The sequence below is a fragment of the Solea senegalensis genome, linkage group LG19 (genome assembly GCF_019176455.1).
Source record: "Solea senegalensis isolate Sse05_10M linkage group LG19, IFAPA_SoseM_1, whole genome shotgun sequence".
Classification (NCBI taxonomy): Eukaryota; Metazoa; Chordata; class Actinopteri; order Pleuronectiformes; family Soleidae; genus Solea; species Solea senegalensis.
In genome coordinates, this window is record NC_058038.1 from 13,655,026 (window position 1) to 13,682,219 (window position 27,194).

The 27,194-nt window shown below is 40.4% G+C and overlaps 1 protein-coding gene across 1 annotated transcript; it reads left to right on the top strand.

The window, feature by feature from the left end:
- The first annotated feature begins 507 nt into the window (after positions 1 to 507).
- gpr139 (G protein-coupled receptor 139) lies at positions 508 to 15,657 on the top strand. Its single transcript, XM_044050127.1, has 2 exons — positions 508 to 1,009; positions 10,507 to 15,657. Exons 1-2 carry the CDS (start codon positions 862 to 864, stop codon positions 11,493 to 11,495), a joined length of 1,137 nt encoding a protein of 378 aa, XP_043906062.1. The 5' UTR covers positions 508 to 861; the 3' UTR covers positions 11,496 to 15,657.
- The last annotated feature ends 11,537 nt before the right edge of the window (positions 15,658 to 27,194 follow it).

The window sequence follows — 27,194 nt, forward strand, 5'->3', positions numbered from 1 at the left end:
GCTGCGAGCATTTTTTGAAACGAAAACACAACACTTTCCACTCTCAGTCCTGCGCTCATTAACACGTCTTAGCTGCAGATTCAGACAGTTCACACTGCATGGCAAATTAGACCAAATCCCAACCCCCACCAATATGCTTGAAATGTTTGGATCCACATACTCATTGCTTAGTTAGAAAATAAAGACGGGGGACGTTGACAACCGAAAACAAAATGACAAGGGCAAATGCACTGTCCTTTTTCACAGACAGCCTAACCGTCCATTTATCTTTTCTCATCTGTCACATCTGTCCCCCCATCAGTTTTATCATTCTCCTGTGTTCACCTCTCTCTCTCTCTCTCCTCCATGTCGCCTCCACTCTTAGTCTCCGTCTCTCCCTCAGCTTCTGCTCTCTACAGTGCCCTTGCTCTCCATCTACGTTCCTTATTTCCCTCCCTCTCTCCTCCTCTTCCCTCCTTCCCCTGCTGCGCTCTCGACTCCCTCTCATTCCCCCCTCGCTCACACACACACACACACACACACACAGACTCAGGCTGCATCCTCCCCTCTCCACTTCCACCTTCACTCTCACCTCTCTGCTCCTCTCGTCTCCTTTCATTTCATCACCTACTAACACACATCATCTCTCACACATCTCCACCGTCTGTTGTCTCCCTCTCCCTTCACACTCTCTCATCCATCTCTCCCCCTTTCCCTCCTCTTTCTCAGACAGTCAACCTTGCTGTCTCACACAAATGAACCTGTACACACACTCGTGCTGATTGGCGGCCAAGGACAGAGCACCCATAGCGGCTACCAGACAGTTTGCACGCTTGGCCGGTCTTTTTGACACTGAGCTCAGCTGAGGAAGAGGACGAGACCATGGAGCACAGCCACATCTTCCCTGTTTTTTCCCCAAACGGGAGCACCTGGAGCCCAGGGCAGTATCCCCCTGAGGTTGCCCAGGGATGCCCTCTTGGACCACTGCCTGTCATCTACTACAGTGTCCTGCTCTGTCTCGGCCTGCCGGGTAAGAGATGTGCTTTGCGTGAATCTAATAATACCAGGCACGTGTTATATTGGTGGTGTTAATGTGCTCATATGGCTGATTGAAGTCTGCATAAGAGGCATGCAGGAGTTTGTGCTTTGCATCTAGATTTGTCGTGCACTTGTCTGCAGGTTTGAGCGAATGTGTGTCTTCCACATCTGCTCCTGAACGCCACACTTGGCTCACACACTGTTGATTTGCCATCCTGACCTTGTGGCACCGCTTGTGCATGCGTTTGTTCTTTGCGTGTATTTGTCTGTACTCATGTGTGTCTTTTTGTACATCTGTCTCTTTAGACACATGTTTAAGGAAGTACGACGTGCATCTTTTGGTTAATCTATCTGTGCGTGAGTGTGCGTTTGTGTGTGTGTTAGTGACCTGCAATAATTATGCTTCCTTGCTGCGTCCTGACTGTTAAGTCACTGTCAGACCCATTTACTGCCTCATCTTCCTGTGTGATCTATCAGCGCTGACCTAGTCTCACACAGGGAGGCAAAGTGGTGCATGTTCACTCTAAGTTTGTGTGTTGAAAAAAAAAAAGACAAAGACACAGAGAAAATCTAAAAAGCCAGATAAAAGAGGAAAAGTGTTGTGTGATGTGTCATCAGAGATTTTGGCCCACCACTAAAATGAAAATAATAATAAAAAAAAAAAACAGGATACAATTGAACCCTTGATTAAAAAGTGTAATTTATTGAAAAACTAAAGTTGTGGCACGTTGCGTTCGATCATTCCTATTACACAAGAAAAAAACACCTCTTCTTTAGCCCAGAACAAAGATGTGAGTAGAACATTCTGAGCTGTTTAACACATCTGCAGTGCCAAGTGGAAAGCTTCTGTATGCCAAGACTGCAGCTGCTTCAAAGATTTGCTGTCTTTGTGAAAGCAAAAGTCTCTCCTTCTGATCAATTCTCACCTATTTATTTCTGCTGGACGGCAAGTCAAGTCTTACACAAGCAATTCTCTCTGCTGTCGCTTAAAGCTTCCCCAGAGTTTCGTGAGATCGTGCTGCAGTCGTCCTTGCGATTGTGATCGAGGCTGCTTGTTTAATCGTGGACTAACAGTCACCAGTGTAATGCGATCTTGCAATAGTTGTCTGATTTAATGGCCGCAGTGAGTGCAGCGCCGAGTTTCGACTTATTCAGTCATTTTGACACAGCTCGTTCCTCTCGCCGCCGAATCATGAATGTTTCATTTGTGCGGCCCCTGTGAGTATAGTAGCAGTGTGAGCTGCAGACCCACACATATTAAACACTCATCAGAGGCTGATATCGGCAGCAAGTGTTGTATTAGTTAGCAGCAGCAGGCTTTTTTCATGGACTTCTTGACGTTAAGGCTGCAGGCGAGAGAGGGGTCACATGAAGTATCACAAGCACAGACGTGAAAAAGCAGGGATGTGGGAAGGTGATGATGAGCAAAGGGATTACGGAAGTCAAGTGGTGGGAATAGATTACTGTGTGACCTCTGGAGATGATAAACTGAAGATAAGAGACAGGAGGAGGAGAAGAAGAAGAAGAAGGAGAAGTAGAAGAAGGAGAGGACGACCAGAGCAGAAAGAGAGTAATAAGAGCAGAGCCAGTGAAGTAGCACCTCTGAGCCCAGAGTGGGGGAGCTACAGGCGACAGAGCTGAGACGAATTGCCACATTTTTAATTAATCGCTAACTCTTTTTCTCTCTCTCTACTCAACACAAATTGATAAAGAGAGAACAGACCTGTGCTCGCATAGCAAACAGCACTATGAAGGAGTGGGCTCTTTGCCACAGGCCCTGATACACCAGGATCACAGAAGTGAGGTCAGCTCTTTTTGCTGTACAGTATAATTTAAAGCACTTTACTGCTGAGACGCAAACTGTAGAGAGAATAACACAACTGAACAGCAGTGGAAAAATTCAACTCATTTTATTAACAGTTTTATAGAATATTTTATAAGCGATGTAATCACATCAGCAAATAAAAATAGCCGCTTTAATATAAGGCAGTAAATTATGATACGTGCATGTTATTTGTTTATTTTATTTAATGTGGTGCTGTTTTACTAAAATATTTAATGATAATATAATATGATTATCTATCATCGTTTATTCTTTATTTACAAAGTGAAAATCGATCATGACCATTCTTCTGGGATTTATTTTACTTTATTTACCGTGTAAGATTAAAGCCAATACCAGGGTAAGAACAGTACTGCTTTATTACTTTATTATTGGTGTTGATAAAGGGCCCCCAAAATCACATTTTGCTCAGGGCCCCGTGAAGGCTTGAGCTGGCCCTGTTTCTTTCAATGAAGACCATATGTGTTGTCGTAGCTTACTAAATAGTTTGTTTTTTTAACCATAACAATGAGCAGTTTAACTCATACTCCAGCAATTCTTCTTTTCTCTCTCTCTCGCTTTACAAGAGTGTTTTAAAACTGTTTTGATTTGTGGTGGTTTTTGGAAAGAAAAGACAAATGATGTTAATGGGGATCTGAGCTCAAAACACATATCTTTGTATGTAATTCTGAAGGGCGAGTATACACACGGCAACAGAGGCCTGTCATTTTTGTAGCACTTCCTGTTTGGTCAATGCCATAAAGAGTCCAAACAGAGGCAGAAAAACAACATCACCAACAACAGAAATCACCCAAACTTACTCTCTGCAGAATTAGGTTTGTTGGAAACAGCGTGAGTTGTGTTTTGTGTTGGCACGTCCATCCTCCACTTGCACACACAAACAAGTGCGTTGTTGTGACTTCTTTAAGACATCTCTCAGTTTGTGTTGCTGTTCGACAGTCTGCGAACAATGAGACTGGCACATTGAAAAACATTTCCTCCTATTTCCATTTACCCGGTCAGGGATGTTCAGTGCTAACCATTAGTCACACGACTCCATGTCAGGCCAAGAGTCTCTTGATTTTTAGTTGAACCACTGATGTGTCCGTCTGCACAAGGACGACATAGAGGCTTGTGAATGGATACTTAAATGACTTAAGTGATTTGAGGAGGTGTGAACTGGATGAGAAGAGGATGTGATTGGAGTTTTTATACTGAGACATGAACATGGAGACGAAAAAAGACAGGAGAAAAAATATAGTAAATCAAACTGAGAGAATTTTTTCTGGTTTGTCTCCAGCCTTCAGTTGTGGAGAGGAAAAGGAGGGAGGGCAAGACATTGTGAACACGTTTGTCATGGGGGACAAGTCAGTGAGGGCGCCCGAGGACAGGGGAGGCAAGAGAGGAGGGATGCAATAAATCAGGGATGTTGTAGGGGCAGTGGCAGCTATAGCTCTCAACTAGATGTTGTCACTGCCCTGAAAGGAAAGCTGTGAATGCCCATCTACTTCAAAGTTTGACATGCAGGCAGTTCTGTGTAAACCCAAGAGATGGTTGTCTGTGGAAATCGCCACAGATCAGTAGTTTCTGAGATACTCACACAAGCAACCAACAACCAAGCCACACTCAAAATCATTTAAATCAACAAATGTCTTCGGATTCAACTCTCAGCAGTTTGCTGACACAAGTGGCTGATTAGACATTTACATTAGCAAGAGGTCGGTGTTATTAACATGTACCTAATAAAATGGCAGGTGAGTGCATAAATCAATCTGAGGCTGTGATGTGAAATTTGTTTTGACATCATCCTTTTCCTCACCATCTTCTCTTCCTGGCATTTAATTCTGCAAATGTGTTCCTTATTGTTCTAATTAACTTTTATCTTTCATGTGGTTTCAAAGCCGTAACCCCACTGAAGCTATTTAGTAGAGATCCAACAGTAACCTAATTGTTGGCACTGGTCATAGACGATAAACATGTGGAGGCAGTCATCTACACTACAACAGTGACTCACTGTGGTCTGCCCGTAAAATGAACGGCTCGACAGGGAAGCAAGCAGTGTAGCACTGCAGTAGCATCAATATCCTTCTCTTAATATGCATTCCATTCTTACCATTTCCTCTCTTTGGCTCATTTGTTTTTCTTCTTTGCAATAAAGATGCAATAAAGACAATACTTTAGTGCATTTTTACGTGTTACAAGCTCCTCCAGCCTTTACCCACATCTCAAGCCCAAACGTCAGTGTACTAATCATGATAAAGGGGATTTTGTTTCATGTTTTTTTCTTCCTTTTGAACATGCGAGAACAATAATAATAATAACAAGAAGAATAAGGAAATAAAGTTTATCTCGATGGTGCCCCCTGGTTTGTGTTGGGCTGAATTAAAGGAATCGTCCTGCTTTATGTTGGGCCTGACACTTAAAGAAAACAAAAAGGAAATGGTTGTCATCAGGAACAAAGTGTCTGTGACCTTTGAAGCAAGCTTTGATACCCCCTACCTACACACACACACACACACCATTCTCCTCAGCTCCCTCTCTGTCTTTCCTTTTAATCTTCCCCTCCATTCACTCCCCATCACCTGCTATCCTTTTTTAACTATCAGTGACCTTTTCTCAGACCACTCTTTTTTTCCTTCTCCCATCTTTTTTCTTATCCCACTCTTCGCCTCTTGTCTTATTAGTCTCCAGATAAGCTGTCAAAGCCTATCCTCAATTTCCTTTAAATGACAAAAAGCAACACTATCTTTCGTTTTATAGATATCTTTTTCTTTTCATCATTATATTATTGTTTCTCTGTCAGTGCTGCTGCATGGGTCCCATGAGGAGGCTTAATGACTTAGTGAGTGCGGGAGGTGGCAGCATCTAATAATTTGCCACTAATTTTGAGGGGTTAAGCGGCGCAGTGTCGTTTGTTGGCAATCCATCTGAACGTGTCCCTTTGGTGGGAGGATGAGTCAGCCTCGTTATACACCTCAGGGAGTTCACTGTGCCTTCTCTTCTCCCCTTTAACAATGGCGTTGGGGAGGAGCCAGAGACACAATTGCACTCCCACACAAATAGTCATATAAGGAGTTAGTCATATAAGGAGTCACCCACATATGAACACATCACACAAACAAAAGCGAATGTGGACAAGCAGACAGACAAAAGCACACAGAAACTCATTATAGTGTATATGTCCTATAGCTCCCTCGCAACAGGGGACACTTTATTTTTCCGTGCAATGAGAAAAAGAAAAAAAGGGGCACGCGTCTGTGAATTGCTGTGTGTCCAGGAGTGCAGTTTGCAAGCACAGCTGCCCCTCTCTGTGCCCTCTTCCTGTCTCATCTCCCCAACTCGCCTGTCCCCACTGTGACAAGCCCAGCATGTGCCGCCTCATACCTGCAGAATGCTGAGCACATCCATCCAAGCCCAGCCCTCCCACCTCCACCCCTACCCTCAGCCCCAGAGACAACGCAAAGAGCAGGAGTCACTTGAAATGAATGGACAACCTGGTCAAGCCAGAAAGAGCTAAATGGAAATGCCAAGCTCGCCACAGATCTCTTTTGTTTGTCTGTCCAGGCCCCGTCTCACGGGGGGGGAGCCCAAACAGAATAATACCAAGCCAGCGGCAGTTAATACCACACTGTTCCCATTTCATGTCACTCCACTGTTTTTAGCAATAAAGAGAAAAAAGTGAGAGAATCGATGGGCAGAGGTACAATAAACGAGGGTGGTGGATTTAAGGTGTTTGTATCAGCTCTACATTTGGAAATTTGTGAGCTCCTCTGCTCAGCGGGGAACCTTTCAGAATGATAACATCTCATCTCTTGGATAAAGCTGCTGTAAAGCGAGAGGTGAAGGCTGCATACAGTTGACACACTTACAGCTGTGAGAGGAAATTGCACAAACTCAGTCAGTTTGTCAGTGCGACCGAAGGGTGTCAGAAACAAGAAGTCGCCATTATAGTGAAAATAAGTAATGCAGCAGATGAGCAAACACGGGAAACATCAGTTAACCATATGGACAGACAAGTATTAAAATATAGTGATTTGTATAATTCTCTTACAAAAGATACTATCATCAGCATAAATGATTATATCAGATTTGTGATATTAAAGTATGCAGTTCATTTTAGATCTAGCAACACTTTTTTAATTCAGTTTTAAACAGTTTTTAATCTGAATTTGTTGATGATTAAGTGTGTTTCTTTTCAATTTCCAGATTGATTGATGCATCACGATCCAATTAATTAGCTCGGGCCGTTCAGTATGATTGGATGGTGTTTTACATTTTTGCAACAGTGCATTAATTCATATGTTTACAATCGGGATGTGAAGAGGATTTTGAGCAATACAGTAAACAATGCGCAGGAAAATATTCCCCCACCCTACCTTTGAGCAAACAGGTTGTGTCCATATAAATAAAAGTGAAAAAGAATAAGAAAGAGTTAGAAATTGTACGACAATAACTGAAACTATGGAATCAACAACACAATTAATCAAGATGCAACACAAAAGCAATTCAACTTGTCTGTACAGAGGTTAGTGTGGTGATAACCCCTACACAAACATTTATCTATTGGCTTGTGGGGTCTTGTAAATGGTATTGACATGGCATTTATGGTTATTGATAGAGTCTATGGTAATGAATTGGTGCATCAGTAACGATCTTTGTGTGTGTATATGTTTACGTGCACTTGTGCATGTGTGCAGACATGTGTGCACATGGTTCTGTGTCTTCTGTTGCTCACCCTCCAGTCTGGCAAGGACATCTTTAGTCATTATCTGGAGCCGGCTTTGTAATTTGTAATCAGCTGACAGCTGAGACTGTGAAGTGTGATGCACCAGACTCCAAGCTGCCATACTTAATGCAATCCCTGATCTATTACTACAGAAGTGGACATGGCCACACACACACACACACACATGCATGCATGGACACACTACATGGACAGTGACACCTGCTAAGAGCATTGATGTCTCAGTGTCAGATGCATCTGAACAGATTGGACTCGACTTCATGCCGCACCAGCAATTTCCACAAAATACATCTGGTTAGAATGTTAAGGACACACTATTCAACATGATACGTTATGCATATTTCATGTGCGATTGCCAGTTAGGATAATAAAGATACAGTCAAATAGGAAATGTATTGTGTTGATCTTCAAGCAGCAACCATGGGAATCTGATCTCCTGTTTTTATTTGCAATTTGCAAAGAGTCACTAGCGAAAAAACATACACTCATTACTATTTTGAACACTGAAAGTCAGTCTTGGCCCTGACCTCAGTGTGTGGTTTATTTATGGCTTTAACTGCATGTCACTTCAGACACATTACTGATGCGACTGTCGGGTGATATTAAAATTAAGTTGATCAATACATTAATAATTATCACTTTTGTTGTGGCATTGTGAGATAAAAAGTATAAATGCAACTTTTTCTTTCTTTTGGCAACACTTTACATAAGCAATATGACAACAGTGTGTTGTAATTGCTAAGTAATGATATGGTAACCCCATCATATTTCTATAATAATCATAAAGTGTGAGACATTAGGGAAGATGAATCACAAGACATTTTAATTTGAAGGTAGCCTACAGTAATTTTCATGACCAAGGTTAATACCTGGATAATAATTTGGAAATTTTGACTGTCGCACTGATGTATTATCTCCTTATTATCACATCATTACAATTTCCGTCGCCAAGCTGAAAATTCCACTAAAAATAACATGGCATTACATTAATACTACCCCAATTACCCCATTATAGTACTGTAATGTAAAATGATGCTTTTATTTTATTTTTGTCAAAGCCATAAGCATTGCCACACAATGCAAAAAAAAAAGTTCAATTTTTCAACTCAGTTTTAGTTTGACAACTCTTTTTAGACCTTTGGAATTAATGTCACAGAGGCAAGAATTTGCTTCCCAATCCTGCTCAGTGTACCAGAATGGTCACATGATGTATGTTTTTATGTGTGTCAGTATGGCTGTAGTGTAGTAAATGTAGTGTCGATATATCCTTGGAGACGCACACGTTGCTACCTTAGGGACAAGTTGAATCCTGCACATGATGTGCAAACTCTGTGGACAGTGGGGACTATAGGGAGCAGAAGACATGTGATGACATTGTTCAATTCAATTGTTGTACTGCAGTTCCACGTGAGGGAGAGAATGCTGTGACTGATGCTGACACACAGCAGTAGTGCTTTGGTAGAAGCAGCAGTATGGATAAATCACAACCAGCCTTTGTGTCCAGGTTCCTGTCCATATAAAAACAACAGAATAGCCATTCCCTCCTGAACTATTTACCTGCTGAGTCTAAGACCATAAAGGAGGCAAGAGAAAAATCGTATTTGTCAGCTTAGAAGATACAATGTGACAGCACATGTTGGGGATATGGAGTAAAAATTGTAAGAAAAAAAAGAGAGGCAGACAGGGAGAGATGGGGTTGTCCTTGTGCCTTGTTTTAGTAAGTAAATTACCAGCGGGCTCAGTGAGAGGCATTAGTGAACTCAGCAGATTGCCAAGGCGGTGATGCTGCATGATGCTCCCCTGTGTTTGTTGTAGCTTTGCTCTTTATTATAGATAACAAGGTGGCCAAAGGCAGAGGCAGGTGCTGCTGGAATTACACAGCAGGTGTAGATGAAAGGGAAATGGGAAATGGGAAAATGGCAATAAACAGGGGAGGGATTACTGGGTTGTAATAGCTGGAGTATATCAAATAATGATAACGGATCAATTTTTGCATAAAGTGGGCCGAAAAGGAGGGTACAGGGGCAAAGAGTTCTCCTTTTGTGCCTTTACAACATGGTTACTAGTTGTGATGCTGTTGTAGCTGAAATAACATAATCTCACATTTTTGTGTGTATTTATTGTTTCATGTTTGTGTTATTGCCTAGAGCAATGAGTCTGGAACCTGCGGCTCTAGGGCTGCATGTGGCTCTTCAGCTGCTCTCCAGTGGCTCCCTGAAGCTTCTAAATAAATAAACAATTATTTACATTTAAATGATTGTCTTTCACAGTGAAAACCTTTTATTTAGAGATCAATAGTGTTCTAATATTTGTCAACTAAAAACAGGCATCACATCCTATGTCTACATCAACTACAATATTTAAAAACCACCACAGCCATTTCCAACAATTAGATGAAGAACATAGTTCTGTGTTTTGTTTTAAAGCAGGCCTACATGTGTCAACAGTGTTTCCCTTTGTCAAGAGCTATGAAATGTAAATAGTTTTCTTTTTTGTGGTTCTTAAATTGTACAAATGCAACAAACTTTAGTTATTATGTTTATAGATAATACATTATACATTTTATGGGTCAAATAGGTTTTGCGGCCCCAGATTAATTATATTTGGGTGGAGACAGGTCAAAAATGGCTCTTCTGATACTAGAGGTTGCAGACCACTGGCCGAGAGCATGTGTCCTGTCCACTGCATCACTAATGCTTCCAACCCTTTATGGATTGCTTTCTTGTTTGTTGCTATCTGGATGAATGTTTGCCCTCTTTCAGTTGCCTGTCCACTAACTCAATTTCTCTGTTTCCTCCCCTGTCCTAACCTGTGCCCATAACTTTACTCTCCTCTTTCTCTTCTTCCATCATTATTCTATTTCCTCCATCTACCTACTCAATCATTTTCATGCTTCCTTCTTTACCACCCCTCCTTCCCTCAGCCAACATCCTGACAGTGGTTATCCTGTCCCAGCTGGTGCTGCGTCGTCAGAAGTCCTCCTACAACTATCTGCTGGCTCTGGCAGCCGCTGACATTCTAGTCCTACTCCTGATTGTTTTTGTCGACTTCATATTGGAGGACTTCATTTTGGTTGTGCCGCTGCCTCCGTCATTAAACAATGCAGTGCAGGTCCTGGAGTTCTCCTCCATTCACACCTCCATCTGGATCACCGTGCCTTTGACCATTGACCGCTACATCGCTGTTTGCCACCCGCTGCGCTACCACACAGTCTCCTACCCAGCTCGCACACGAAGGGTGATATTTGCAGTTTATATTGGGTGTCTGCTGTCTGCAGCTCCTTATTACTGGTGGCCTGAGCTATGGCACAGCCTACCAGGAATGGGCAGCGATGGTGGTGGAGCAGGAGGAGGAGAGAGCAACAGAACGGTGGCCCAACATGTTCTTGTGTGGGCCCACTGTGCTACCGTCTACCTCCTTCCTTGCACCGTCTTCTTCTCCCTTAATGCTGTCATTGTGCGCAAGCTCCGCAAACGCCGCAGCTGTTTCCGCCTCCGTGGTTACTCTACTGGCAAAACCACCGCCATTCTCCTCGCTATAACGTCCATCTTTGCTGTTCTGTGGGCACCACGCACCCTCATGATCCTCTACCATTTCTACTCCCCGCCTCCAGCCACACAAGATGCTGGTCGACTGCTGCACATGCTCACGGATCTGGCAAACATGCTAGCACTGCTCAACACTGGTGTCAACTTTTTCCTCTACTGTTTCATCAGCAAGCGTTTCAGGGGCATGGCAGCTAACGTGCTGAGAGCGCTGGTCCACTGCCGAAAGCAGCCAACGCCGTTCTACGCCAGCCACAACTTCTCCATCACAAGCAGTCCCTGGATCTCACCAGCCAACTCTCACTGCATCAAGATGTTTGTGTACCAGTATGACAAAAACGGAAAGCCTATCTGTATCTCCTCTTGAGTATTCAGCCACCAGCAGCAGCCCCCACCCTCAATCCTGGGAAAACATATTTTGGGATTTGTCTCTGTGGTGATCAGCTTTGCCCACATGAGACTCTTTGAGGCTCTAAAATGTCAACAAGCCCAGAGAGAACAGAGGTGTGACTAGCTCTCATAACAAAGTGACAGCCTAGCAAGGTGGAAAAGCAGACAGCCGACGTGTGCTTGGGAGGCCTTTCATGTCCAATAAACTGATTGTTTCCGACAAGCAAAAAAAAAAAAAGGTGCGTCACTGAGTGCTGCTCGAGTGAGTGACTGATCAAAAAGGTTAACACCGTCATCCATCACTGACTTTATTTGCCAACATTTCTAATTGTGCTATGGTATAAACTAGATGAAACCTCGGTGAAGCATCAACTGGTTGGTGACATTGGTTCCTTTATGGACACTCGCTCATGTACACGGCTGCCAAACGGTGAAGTGACTTGAACAGCTGCGTCTTCGTTCCATGGGGAGTCATTTCCACACAGCAAAGATCCAGTCAGAGTCCGGGCATTAAACACCTCACCTGATGGGGTGAGTCACTCAGGCAGAGCCAACGACAGTGTGTCCACTGCCTGTATAACTGACTGTCTCTCAAGTAATGTACATCAGTGCTGTCAATTCCAGTTTAATATGCAGAGGAGACTCAAAGGCATGATAAATGGGGCTTTCATTAAACAGCCCTGACTGACGTTAACTCATGTGTTTGATGATCACATCATAGCAGGGCAGGTTACCTACAGACGAGACTCGCTAAGAAAGAACAAGTCATCCCACATCCAAGCTCACAGATTGTTGTAGGATGAGTAGGTGCTTTGCTTATTGTTTGTAAAATATTTATTAATGGTAAACTTGACTGTTACTGTAGTTTCATAAAAGACACAATATGTCTTGGGTGCCATTGTGTCTCCAAGGTCATTAATGTTGTAATCATATTTCCAATATTAGGAAGAGGAAATTTTTGCTGTTAGTAGATAGTCCTCTATTGACTATTAATGGTCTATGATGACTTACTGTTAGCCATTACCTTGTTGAATATGATGAATGTAAATCAGCATCTGTCCAACCCTTTAGCTGTCTGAGACTGAGAGACGAGAGAGATGGAGAGGGCAGAGAATTCTGCTCACTTCAGCTTTGTTTCTCCTTTCCAAGACTTTCTGTACCATGATACAACAGTGTGTTTGGTCTCAGGGCAACAGAGGCACAAACTCAGCTCTACCTTTTCTCCTGCTGCACGGCTGTCCAGTAACATGTAACATCAAAACAGTGGCATGCATCAGCTCTGGCTCAGCGCTCTCACTGTTTGGCATCTCAACCAAGCAAAAATTGAACAACACGCTAACACACATTGTACTGTATTGACAGAGTATGACAGAGTACATTCAAATCAATCCACATCCATTCTGCAGACTATTTGTTTCACCAGAGGTCCAGAGGTGTACATCTCTCCTTTAAGATTGATGCTACATGACGTACGCCCAGATGATCTTACTCCAACCACTCCACCACCCAGCTGCAAGACATGCTTATGCCATCAAATGTCCAGGTTTTTTGCAGTAGAATCACTGGAAAAATGTTCATGGACACTTTTATTCTGACCTGTTGCAGTCTTCTTAATGTAAATGTGCAGGGAGAGAACCGTTATACCATTATATTGGGACAATACAGAGTGATGATAGGCCTAATGAGTGTGTGCTTATTTGGTAATGGCTTAAATGTAATGGATATTAATATACATGTAAAATTCACACACAGCACACACACAGCATTGAATCTGATGAATGTCTGTCTGTGTACGTGTAATTGATAATCCAACTTTAGTTTGACTCTCAGACATTTGACACACTTAAGGAAATGTCTGCAGCTCCCATATCTGACTTAGTGCCTCATTTCAGCCATTGTCTGTTCAACATCATTTAACCAAAATTGAATACATATAGTATTTAACCAGTAGTGCACCGTGGATTCAGATGGATTATATATGACATACAGTAATATTTAGTCTCTGAATCAGGGGCCAATGATCTGGGGGCCACTGAGCATCTAGTCTGATCAGAAAGGGGCAGGTCAAGCAAAAGTTGTATTGTTTGGGGAAGGAGATATAAGCTCAAAATGATATCACAATATTCCATCCTGATATTGCAGTATTGATATTCATAAAGATATTACACAGGCTACAATGGAATTGATTTTGGGGCTGCATTTGGCCCACCAGCCAAAAGTTTGAGACCTATGTTCTTAATATTAGCCCCCATAATGAAATCATGCGAAAATTTGAATGAAAGCAATGGAAAACAGAAAGCCACATTACTGATGGATGAGAAAATCATATTAATATTATAAAAGTATTGTTATATTTGACTCTTAATTCAGCAAGTGTTTGGTATTTAACATACAAGTTAAGTAGATGTTAACTTAAGTGTGTGCAATGGTCTATAACATCACATTAAATATGAAATTAACCGAGATTCATACTAATAGACCCATTATGTAAAAATATTTATTTTTCAGTTAGAGCTACATTAATCACGATAAGTGCTGAATTTGCACAAATTCCAGCTGCTGGTTTATGTGATATTTTTCCAATCAATGATTAACCAGATTCTCCCAGTCTCCCTCTCGTCTCTGTTCAGTTGGCACTCAGGCTACAATTCCACTCTCAATTCCTATCCCATTGTTGCACACAAATTGATTTTCTTCAGGACTGCTAAATGAATGAAGGCGCACTGGTTGCCAAATGCTCCACACCCTCTTTTGCCCATAAAATCCCACTTGTCCCTTATTCCTCGCATTTTATGACAAATAAACTTTGCTCAAAGTGGATTTCACCTAAGTTCCCTCTTTGTTTTACATTAAGTGATTATCTTGAGGTTGTTTGCACATAAGGTTTGCTCTTTGACTTCATATCAGAAAATTGATCCATGTATTTGGGGGAGGCCGAGGTGGGGGTGGTGTGTGTGTGTGTGTGTGTGTTAAGCAGCTGGATGTTGAGTATTATTTGATGGAGATGAACTACCAACATGTCTATAACCAGTAATCACTTGGCTCCTTGACCAGTCACCCGTCAATTTCATTTCCTTTAGTGTAAAGGCAGCAAAATAAGTGCTTTCATGCTAATCACTACTTTGTAATGATCAGTGCTGCGATCATTAGCGAAAATCAGATCATAAAAGCAAATTCGGGCTACAGCCCAAGGAGCTCATTCCAGATCATTGTTGCCATGACATTGGTTTCTCCTGTGAACCCCATCCAGTGTTTCAGCCATGTTAATGTGACATTTGTGAGACAACCAATGCCCTCATTCCCGCAGCCTCCAGGGAACGAGGCAAACATGCTGGGAAACCAAAGCAGAAGGTTGAGTCGGAGGTGTCACATGCAGGTGTTCCTCTGCCTCCCACATGAGGTGTGTGTTTGTCTGTGTATGTGTGTGTGGTTGTTGCCAAGAAATCTTCCTCATTATAAGGGGAGGAAAATATCAGGATCTTCAGTCCAATATTAAAAAGATGACCAAACATGAATCACACAGAGGGGAAAAATGTTTTCTTTGTATTTCTCACACATCCTGCACTCCTCAATTTCCCCTCTGTCTCTCTTGACCTGCTTAGCCCACAGAGTGTGTATACATGTCTGTCTGTGGTTGTCAGGAAACATTTTCAAACGATTGGCAAGTGTCTTCACGACCACAGTCAAGCAAGCGTGTGTGTGTACACAAAACCCGTTATTAGACAGAGAGATGCTTTAAAATGTGTAATGTATATGAAATCAAATATTTATTAATACTCAGTCCTGATGAATTTAATTACAATTTAGCACAGTGTCACAATGTATCCATGAATTGAATGTACAACTGATGCTTCTGGCATTTTATGTTGGTTTTTTATTTAGTTTTTTTTTGTATTTTCTACACAATGACCTTTTTTGAGTAGACTTTTACCTTTCTCCATGGCAGTGTTTAAAAACAGTATTTTCTGATTGTACTGGAGTGATTATATGCTTGCAAAATTAATTAATTTCCTCCTAATGAATGTATTGATTGTGTAAAAAAGTATGCATTAACTTGTCATGAGAAAGTACACAGAAAAGTATTGGTTAATTTCAATATTTTTGATCAAAGAAATAAAGGATCTCGAAGAATTGATGTAGTGCTGGTGATGATCTCTGTCTTTTGTCCACACAGTTGTTTAGCAGAAATGTCAATATCAGCAAATGTAAGCTGTGTTTGTCCTTGTCCATGTTTTGCTCAGTTTCAGAAAATGTTAAGAAACAATAATGGTGGAAAGTGAGAACAAGCAAATACAGCTTTTCATTCTCAGCTGATACTCAAGTCATGGCCAATAGAAAGTAAATGCAAGTAAGTGCATTGCTGTTGTTTTTCAAATGAAAACAGAGACAGCAGCAATTTATCTTCATTCCCCTGGTGTAGCAAAGCAGAATTTAGGCATCTTTAAATGAGTGACAGCAGACACAGTTAAAGACTCTATTTTCAGAACTTCCCAAAGATCCATTTTGATTTCTTAGACATTTTCTGCAATGAACTGTAATTATAGAGACAATGTTTGTGCTCTCAAATAATTAAAGGATAAATTAATAATAAAAACATTAAGTCAACAAAAGGCGGCACCGCTTCAAGGGAACCTAAGCAAGTCCATTTGCCTTTACTGTATCTACTCTCCAGAAGATACGACAACCTGGATGACTGATAACCTTTCACAGCACACAATATGTGAAAAGTTTAAAAGAAAAAAAGGTGATGGGAGTGTGATAACAGTTACACTGTTGTTCCACAGCTGCCTCTCAACTGTAGCAATGACAATCACAAGCTCAGGGGGTGCAGTAGAGAGTGTGTGTGCACCTGGTATTCCTTATGTTGTGGGGACCTACATCTGTTTACACAGTCACATGATGGGGACTTGTCTTCCTCATGGGGACAAAAATGGAGTCCTCATCATGTTTTAAGGTTAGGCTGAGATTAGGGTTAGGTTAAGGTCAGGGTTAGGATTAGGCCTATACTAATGATGGTTAAGGTTAGAATAAGTCTCCAGGAAATGAATTTAAGTCAATGTAATGTTCTCTCAAGTCATGGAAACGGGTGTGTGTGTGTGTACGCGTGCACATGCTTGTCCAATTAAACTCCTGACTGAAGCGTTAACTCAGCTAACGTGTTGTTCCCGTCACCGAGAGAACAAACACACACCACACAAACTCCCATTTAAACTTAAAAAAGTACTTCCACAGAGACACTCACTCACTTTCGTGCTCACAGTCATAGTCATCTCACACCAGTCATCGATACACACAGCCATCAAGGAGCCAATTAACGCCTGTGTTTGTTTGTTTTTACACGACCATTGAAGTCACTGCCAGAAGAACAGAAGTATCTGTGTGTTTGCTGCAATGAGACAAAGTACAACTGGATGCTTTGAATTCATCTACACCACACCATAATGTACAGGTAGAGATCTTGTTTTTGCAGAGATTGATTGCATCATCCAATCATCATTTTGGCTTATTCACACAGAGTTGCTGCTCAATTTAACACAAACCAGAGTTGAATTTATCCAAACACAATGACAGTGATGTATGTAAAATAAACATTTTTGCTTTTGTCTGTGGTGGTGTACTGTGTTCCTAACATTAGGAGAATGTTCTGGGAACCAAAAGGGAACGTTCTCTAAAGGTTGAATGAAGGTTGTGAGAAAGAAACGTTCTAGGAACCGAATGTGCGACCATATGTATTATTTTGGTAACTTATGTGTTGTATATCTGTCTTTTAACAGATTTTAGTTTGGTTTTAGTTCAGATCCGATCACCCATGAAGCACATTAATGTAAGATATGATATTTTCATGTTGGTATCAAACGTGTTCAACACGCTATTTACACAAGGTTATTAGTTTGTTTTATTTGTTGATTAGTTGTCGATTGCTTTATCTGATTTATTAAAGAAAACGTTACATAAAATAAATACACATTTATTTGAATGAAATCCTTTTTTTAGTATTCTTTTTAGAATTGAATTTTAATCAACTTATATTCCACATATATTCAAGGCTCGTTTTTATGATTATAACAGTGCATGTAGTCCTAAGTCGTTAGGAGTTCATATATTATGATAGGCACAACAGTAATATAGGTTATATTAACCCTTCGTGCTCACATGGCACAAATTTGTACCACAGACACACCCTTGGTAAATTGCAATATATATGTATTTAAACTTGAAGTAGCGTTAACTGTGCAGAAGTCGTGTGAAATATGAAAATATGTCACAGTTCAAAGTTCGCTTGGCTCGCTTTTATGAACAAAAAGAAAAGAAAAACTATTTTATCTTTGACTCAACAACACATAAGAAGACTAATAAAAAAATTAATTTTGTAAAGCCTATGTGACCTATAAACACACCCCCAGGATGTCCATATAAGGCATTGTGTATTATTCTCACAGCAATTTATCATGGGTCCATCTGCAGCACAGATCCATGCCGCATGAGCACCAAGGGTTAATAAAAAAAAACAAGCAAAATAAAAACAACATAATTTGTTATATTTTAGGTATAACATTTTAAGTCTGCCAACTAAGGTAAGAGATACTTCTTGATTCTTTGTTGCTATACATTAAGGCTACTTGAAGCTACAAACCTGCTGCCGACAATCACGGAGTAGTCATCTATGATGATGAATCCATGCTAATCCCCCTTTCATCACACCTATTCTCTCCAGCTGCCTCCCGCTCTCTCTGTGAATACCCGCCTGTTTAATGTATTACCCACCATGCAGCCCCTCTGCTTTCATCTAGCTAACCACACCACCTTGATGTTGGAGTAATGCTTAATTCAGAGTGGTTACAGCATCAAACAAACTGCAAGTCCAAACAACCCCAGAAACAAAAGGTCACCTGTGAAGTTGACGCCGGAAGTGGTTGTGTGTTTGTGCCTGTGTGCGGTGGTGTGGGTGAGATATTATTATGCACATGCACCTGATAGATTTGTGGACGTTTGCATCATAAAAGACTTGTTTAAACACTGGAAGACACAAGACCACAAAGTGTTGCCTACTGATCAGAGGATGTGATGTAGCTCACTGAAAATATATTGTTTCTGCACAAAACTCAGCATGAATTCCCCACGTCGCTACAAAACAATCAAAGTTGATTAAAACGGAGCAAATGAGCAAATGCAGCAGCTGACGTATAGACAAAAAGATTGTCCTTTTTTCCCAAGAGACACACATAGTGACGTGATGGAAAATACAAAAGGGTAGTCACCTTGATTATAAGACTGAGGAACTCCATGTTGCTACTCCTATTCATCCTCTCTCCATGTCTCCCTCTTTTCCCTGCTCTTCCTCTAGTACAAAGGTCTCCTCCAGGTCAGACTCATACAAAGGTGCAGCAAATAATAGATGAGGGTGCATCACTCTGCAATAACCCTTCTATAATGACCTCCTCAAACAGTCCTGCCCTTGAAACTCTCCCTTCTTAAGAGCTGTCACTCATCAGATTTCAGCCATCTCTGTCTTAAATCATAATTCAAACAGTGTATCAGAATGCACAATGGCAGCTATACAAGCTATACAGCAATCCATCAAGATACCGGGCTGAGAATGAGACTGCATGTCTGATGAGGAGCAGAAACAAAACAAAGCTGCAGCGTTCTGCTGATTGGGTAAACTTTTCTTTTTCAAACTGTACACCCACTGACCTGACGTTTGAATAATTTTCTCACTGCCTTGTGATTTTGACACCTCATAGATTTTGCATCTAACTGATAAAAAAAAAAAGAATTTGAATGCAGAGGCAGTTAATTCATTTTAACTAGATGAGGGAAACACATTGATTAAATATTATAAATTCAATCACTGGTCTTGATGAAGTGTGTGACAAACTGAGAGCAGTGCAGTATGCAGATATGGAAGCAAACAGGCAGCACGTGACTAGATATAGGTAAGAGCATGTATTGTATTCTATCAGGGTGATTAGTTCCATGTTTATTCATTTCAAGGAGAAGGTGACTACACTTTCATGCATCTGTATATGAAGCACACACCTGGCCTTGTGCAAATCACACAAAACCTGTCTGTGTGCACATCTAATGCTCACTAATTAATTCTGTTCAACAAACAACAAGTGGTCCTGGCCACAAAACAATCAAGTTCATCATGTTGACAGTTCTTGTTAGTCTAGGTTTTTCTAGCCTGGCTTTACATTGATCACAATAAAACTGGTAACTGCTAAAATGATAAGTTTTACATGAAGTGCCATCACAGAGTGTTCAAAGTGAAACCAACACAAACCTATTATCTGTTTTATTGTTGTTGCTGATCAGTGTCTGTCTGTTTGTGTGTGATGTGCCAACCTCCTCATCTGTGAATATGCACACCCAAAAATGTCAGAAACAAACCAAGCAACTTAAAAGTCCAGTGTGTAACATTTAGGCAGGGTTTATTGTGAGACATTTTTCAGAAAACACAACAACATTTCAGATTACGGAAAAGGTGGGGACAACACTTCTTGTTTCTGATTGGACAGAACCTGAGTCCGTTCATAATTTGTTCAATTGATGCAGCCAGAGAAACATGCTAAAATATAAGCTGTCAAGAAATAACACTTTGCGAATGGTCAGCTACACGGAAGTGTAGACACTGTGATGCGCTTTGAAGACAGCCGTGTCTCAATTCAGGGTCTGCATCTTGTGAAGTGCGCAGCCGAGGGAGGAGATGACTCCGTCGGCGATGGGAGTAACAGTGTTAAAAATAAACAGTGTTACTAACGGCGTTACTTTTTTCAGTAATAAGTAATCTAATTAATTACCGTTACCATTACTGCCAAAAAATGTGGCGCATTACTTTAATTATTAGCTCATTGAAGCTGTTTTCATCAGTCCAACTAGATCTCTAAACCGAGAGGCAAAGGTTTTTTGTTTTTCTTTACTCTTCCACATAAGTGATGATGATTGACTGAGTTAGAGTAAAATGTAATTGTAGGCCAATCAGAAGCAGAATTGGCTGGTGAGACAAACGAAAAGCAATCATAGTCCCACACACAACAACGAGTAAATGATAAACAACATGTTGAATGGCGAGCCCGGTTATATATGTGTGTATACACATACATATATATATATACACGTCGGCAGATTTGTTAGTCATGTTTGTTTTGGGAGTCACGTTTTTGTCATTTCCTGTTTTATTTTGGTGAGGGTGAAGGGTTTCCTGTGGGTTACCTTGAGTGTTTGCACCTGGTGTCATTCCCTGATTGTCAGCACCTGGTCCCTTTTCCCTTTCCCCTTCTTAAGTCACTCATTTCGCGTTGTCCTTCGTCAGTGCGTTTTTTTTGTCTCCATGTTCATCGATGCCTTGTTCATGTTAAGATTGTTGAATCAAGTTGATATAGTTTTTGTTTTCATGTTAGGAGTTTAAATCCGAATTGATCCAGTTTTCGTTTCTAGTTTATAGGTTTGTTTTTCGACTTCTCTTGCCTTTGGGCGTTCTTTTATTTACGTGTTTCTGAACAGCGTTTTTGCTCTTGCCTTCAGCATTCTTTTTGTTAATGTTTTATGAGAGAGCAATAAAGCCTCCTATTTTAATTTAACGTATCTGACTCAGTCTTGTGCATCTTGAATCCAAGCACCGTGGAACGTATCCTGACATTCATTCAGTAACTTAAAATTTTAGTATGTCGCCCAAGATGTGACAAAAAAGTCAAACTAAAGTATGTCTTCCAAAATATGACAAAAAAGTCATAGGTTAGTATGTCGTCCAAATTGTGACAAAAACGTCATAATATAATATGTCGTCAAAAATGTGACAAAAAAAGTCATAGGTTAGTATATCGTCCAAAATATGACAAAAAAGTAATACTACAGTTTGTCCTCCAAAATGTGACAAAAAAGTAATACTACAGTTTGTCCTCCAAAATGTGACAAAAAAGTCATACTATAGTATGTCGTCCAAAAATTGACAAAAAAATATCAGATTTTAGTATGTGGTCCAAAATGTGACAATAAAGTCATACTTAAGTATGTCGTCCAAAATGTGACCAAAAGGTTAGGTGACTAATATGGTACATAATCCGTATAAAAGTGCAACTTTTACAAATAATTTTCGTCAGACTAGGTGCATCATTATTTATTATATCATTTTGTGCTCAGCCAAGCTAACTAGTTGTTTGCTCCCGATAAATATTTACTGCAGGGATGTCGGAGTTGTGCTAATCTCCTCATAACTCTCAGCAAGAAAGCAAATATGCATGAATTGTAAAACGCCAAAAATCGGAAGCTGATTTAACTCCATGGCTTATGTGAGTTAAACAGAGTTCTTATTTTTTCTCCTCTCTTATTATGATAATGATAGAACATTAATTGTTCAGTCAAAGCAATTATTTTTATAAATAATTGCTTTGACTCCTATTTGGGTTATTGTGTTGTTTTAATTTGTTCTAATATTATTAAGTTTTGGAAAAATGACACTAGTAAGTATTTTCATTTTTGGCCATATTTGGTAAAGAATTATAGCAATTTTTATGGCGAAACTGCTTTTCTCTCTGTCCTCCAGCTCTGCCCATCACTCTTTTTATCATCTATTTCAGTCCTTCCTATATCTCTCCCTCTCCCTCTCATTTCTCCATCCATTTATGTCCATGGTAACCTCTTCATCATGTCACCAGTCTATTCTAGCTTTCCCACCTCTAACTTTCCATCTTCCTTTCTCTCCATCTGCTCTGTTCCCTGCTGCTGACGTCTGCAGAGGCCGGGGAGCGCAGCCAAGAACTGCCTTAAATCAAAATGAGTGTGAATTGTAAGTCACACAAGCATGCACACACGTATGCACACAGACACATGCACGTACACATGGGACAAGATGTGCTCCAGGCCTTCATTGAAGTACGTGGACAAAAAGCTCTCAAACCAGCAATTTTTGCATTGAAATTAAAAGAAATCAAAGAAAGAAAGTGTTTCTTGTGTGTTAAGAGTCCTTTACTGAGCTCACACTGTGACGTGTTCTCTATTTTAACTCTGCAGCAGCTCGCATAGCCTTTGCCAACTCAACTAAACCAAACTTAAAAGCATTGGGGATTTTGTGTGATTGTGTTATAATTTCCCGTGAGAAAGCTGTTTATTGAAAACATCTTATTATACAGATTATCTTCATTCCAAAACTGAATGCATAGATGTAACAGTGGGCAGATTGCTGTATCCAAATATAGACTCCATCTCATTATAACATCATCTGCTAAAAGAGCCTTATGGAGCTCACCTAGTGCTTTTTCATCAAATCTGGAAAGTGTCCAGTGGTTGGCCCAGGCTTCAATCGTGCTCACAGAAGACTGCCTTCTGTTCCATAGTGTACATTTTTTTACTCCCTGTCCATGACCACCAAAATCTGCTGCCTGACCTATATTTTATAATCAGAAGAAAAATATTTATCTTAATCTCAATGGTTTATCCAATACACACATCACACAATATTTGATTATTCATAATTGTTTTGTTTCTTACTGCTTCGTTTTAACATATTAGTGGCCATTCTTCAAATAAGATACACAGATCACATGATCCGTCTGCCACTTCCCCAATTCCATTCCCTCTTCCTCCTTTTTTTTTTTTTTTTTTCTTGCTGCCAGAAAACTCACAAAATTGCCAGTAATCCATGGCAGTGGCTCGCAGCACAGCAGGCACTATATCACATTTTATTTTATTGGAACTACAGGGATGGAGTATAAATCAGGACTGAAATATGGATACTGTGAAACTCCACTGCACCACATAAAGCAGGGGATGCTTGTATGGCTTTGCCAAACAAGCATTACCCAGTCATGTGGAGGAGTGTGTCTGGGATTCCTGCTGAAGTGCTCAGTTGAGGTCGCTGCCATTGTACCACCTCAATAGCACCGCAACAAGACTCTTTAGTTTAACTCATTTGAACCAAACCCTTCACCAGTGTGCTTGTATTCCCCAACTTCCTTTCGATATTTAATCTTCTCATTCCTCCCAGGCAAAGTGCAGATGTGGCTCAGGATTCACGACCATGGTATGGAGGAGAGAAAGAGCGACAGAGACACTGTATACGCCTCCAATTATTCCTGAAGAGCTCGGCTTCTACCCTTCTTTAGTGCTGTTACAGTACACATCAGCACAGGACAGCATGACAGCTAGGTTTCACTTTTGGATACTGAAAATATCCTGTATCCTGGCTCACAGAGTGAGCTTCATTACTTGTGATGATGACTAAAGAAGACTTTGTGCAAGTGTTAACCTGTCTAAATAGTTGGCAACACATGTCTGACAGTTGACTTGAGGGCAAATTGTAAACTGTAAAGCAAAACTTATAGAGATAGTAATTACTATGACAATCAGTCACTTTGGAGGATTTAAGTGATATGCCTAAAATGTATGAGAACTATTTTCTTTTGTCTCAGAGCACGGGAAAGTAAAAGATTCATCTCATTTGTTCATGTTTGCAAATGTAATAAAAAGACAATAAAATGTTTTGATTTGAATTTCCAAAAGCGTTTTCTCAGTCACTTTTATTCCATCGGTTATTTACACCAAGTCAAAATGGAAATGCAATAGTAAATGGTGGATTTAGTGAGGAATCCATGCATGTAAAAGGTAATTGGTTCATTAACGAATGGAAAGAATGCAGGGAAGGGACAGCAGCGACAACAGGAAGGACACAAAACCGTGACTTGTTTTAATAAACATGCTGCCATATCTGGTGATCATCAAATATGAAATGCAATGAAAGTGTGCAAACATTTCTGCACTGCACTTAAATCCCAGAGATAAAACTGGAAACAACAGCAGAAAAAAAGAGGAAAAAAAATAAATCTGATTCTATTCTGAAGATTTTATCAACAGAAGAGGGCGAGGCCTGTCTGTCTTTTGGGAGATGGATGTTTTTAGAAGATTTTCATCAACATAGTTTTGAAAATGGGAAATCTTCTTTGTTTTTGTTGCTCACTCCCTCTCCCTTTCTCAGTGAAACGTTTGGTACAAATCATGGATCATGGTCACGGTGTCCTGGGCCCAGTCCATGTGTGCGCTCCGAGCCTGAGGGAGAAAGAGATTGGGAGGAGGGAGAGACATGGGAGCAAGATAAGACAACTCCTTGCATCAACTATTTGCATTGAGTAAGAAGCTTTAGGCAGCAGCTGATTAGCAGAACGACTGTAAACAGTAGGGAGCAACTGTCTGGACGTAAGAGAATCCACCCTGTAGCACCTGTAATTCACATAATTTATCTCATTATATCTTGTTTGTTCAGTTTGTGCAAGGTTCTAAAACTGTCCTCTGTCAACAAGCATGGAAATAAGACCAAATAATACCTTAATTAGGAGGCAACACACCACATAAACAGATGTTATTATTGCCACATGATATCCACATGATATTAAAAGATGTCTTTGTCTGGCAGGAAATTCCCAACGTGCTTTGAAATCCAACTTTCTTTGTCAATGGAAAAAAAAACAAAAACCTGCCAATAAACATCAGTAATCCATTTGATTTTAGCTCGGTGTCATTAAAAAGCACAAAGCTGCCACAAGGACAATCTTTTTATCAAAAACATATGGCCAGAAACAAACCGTTCATTCACACCTTTCAAATATGAAGATACTGTATTATGAGGTACCACGCATGAAAATTATTATTATTCCACTGAATTATAATATTTCTAATAATTTAATATAAATGATTTCATTGAACGTACAAGTACACAAAAGTATGGATACTGAGAAACAGCCAAAGTTTATTTGTTTCCTATGTGACTTGTATGTGTGTTTAATGAGGTGGTAATGCTCCAGTTTTCCATATGTGCGGAATGATTATTGCTGAAGAAGCATCAGCAGCTTTTTTTAAGCCGTGGTTTTGGATGTGTCCTCTGCCCAAACTGGGTTTAACAGCAAGAACTCATTTGGTAATAATACGTAACAAAGATCATTAGATAATCCTTAGATAATGACATTCATGATTAACTTATGATTAATCATTAACTTATCAATCAGTAGAGGCCAATCCACTCATCATCAAATGAGTCTGCATGGGTCTGGCCTTTAGGAGATGCAGGAATTATGAATCAATGTTTATTTTTAGTGCATATAATCCAATACCATAAGTAGGTTATTGTTAGATTTTAGATAATATAACTGGATTATATCTGACCCCTAAAAGCATTTGAATTGTCTTCATATAAACATTTCATTTTGAAAGTCAAATTAAAGAGGATTTCTGAGTGCGGATCCAAACACATTTATGAATGTGTAGCGGAAACTCAGTCATAATCACCAGGTCTGGCTTCAGTGATGTTCATTAGCAGTTGTGCGCCACATTCCTTATAGATCAGCGCACACACTGAGCTGTACTGTGAGTAAATATGATCAAAGTTTTACTTCTCACTTGAGTTGGAAGGCAGATCAATCATTTCCCCTCACATGTAAACCAAAGTCTGTTTATTCCATCATCACTGAGGGTCTAATGGAAGAGAAAAATAGTCGGATCAGTTCAAAGAAATGGAGAGGAAGGCACATTCTTTTTTCCAATAGAGAGCAGCCAAAACATCTGGTTGACAGTTGTGGTGAACTCTGAGTCAAAGCTACAGGCAGTGAAAAGCAAAAATGTTATGATTCCAGTGGAAATCGAACGTCAGGTGTGTTGCATTTGAACAAACTGAATTCGAGTCAAACCTTTATACTATGGTGGTGCGTGCTCTGCCATATGGTGTTAAACCAGAGGCTTCAGGTCGCTGTGTGTTAAGCAGTGCAAACATCAGGTTCATGGAAAGTAACATAAAGGGAACATGGAAATGTAAACAAAGCAGATGTGGAGGTGAAGTTGCTAATGGAACACTTTACATTTACCGATTCAAATCATGTAAATACATGTAAATAAAAGGAAACAAGACGAGTCTCCTTTGCGTAGAGGTACACACCCACCCTGCTGTGTCAAGCTTAAGAGGAACTTTAGTCTCGTCAGTTTTTCGTCTTTTTCTCCACAGCTTTATCCTCACTGTTGTAAAAACTCAGCGCTGATGCTCCCTTCCACTCTCCTGGCATCTGTTTTCAGCAGAGCCGGCAAACTGGAGCCGTGGAGCCATGTCCATGCCGATGGAAGAACAGTCAACCACCCACCAAAAACAATCACAGTCACCAAGCAAAATAAGTTTTTTTAATGTACCTATATTTTATCTAAAGTATTTCAGCGACACCATCTTCAACTGGTTTAGGATCAATCCCATTTCCCCCCCTGCCACCATAACTCAGCCCTATCCTTCCATAAGTAGCCGTTCCAAATGAGGATTTTTCAGTAGCACTCTTTTATTTGAGCTAAGAAATATTCCATAATTAACCAAATCTAAGGAAACTCATATTACCGTCATTGTTAAAAGTCTTTTGTACATACCATCAACTGTGACACCAGTATTTCCAGGCGTTTAGGACAAATTATGACCACTTTGCTTCAGACCATAGACTATATTTATAAAATGGACGTAGTCTTCTGATGTTTGCTGGCTGAAGAATACATTGATTAGCCACCAGGGGACGACTTTGCTGGTTGCAAACAGAACGTCTGTGGGAAAATTAGCCCAGTTAAAATAAAAAAAAGACGTAAATATGTGATATATGAGTGTACACCAGTGTGATTGACAGCTGGTATCTTCCATGGAGGAGTCTGGATGCAGGCGATG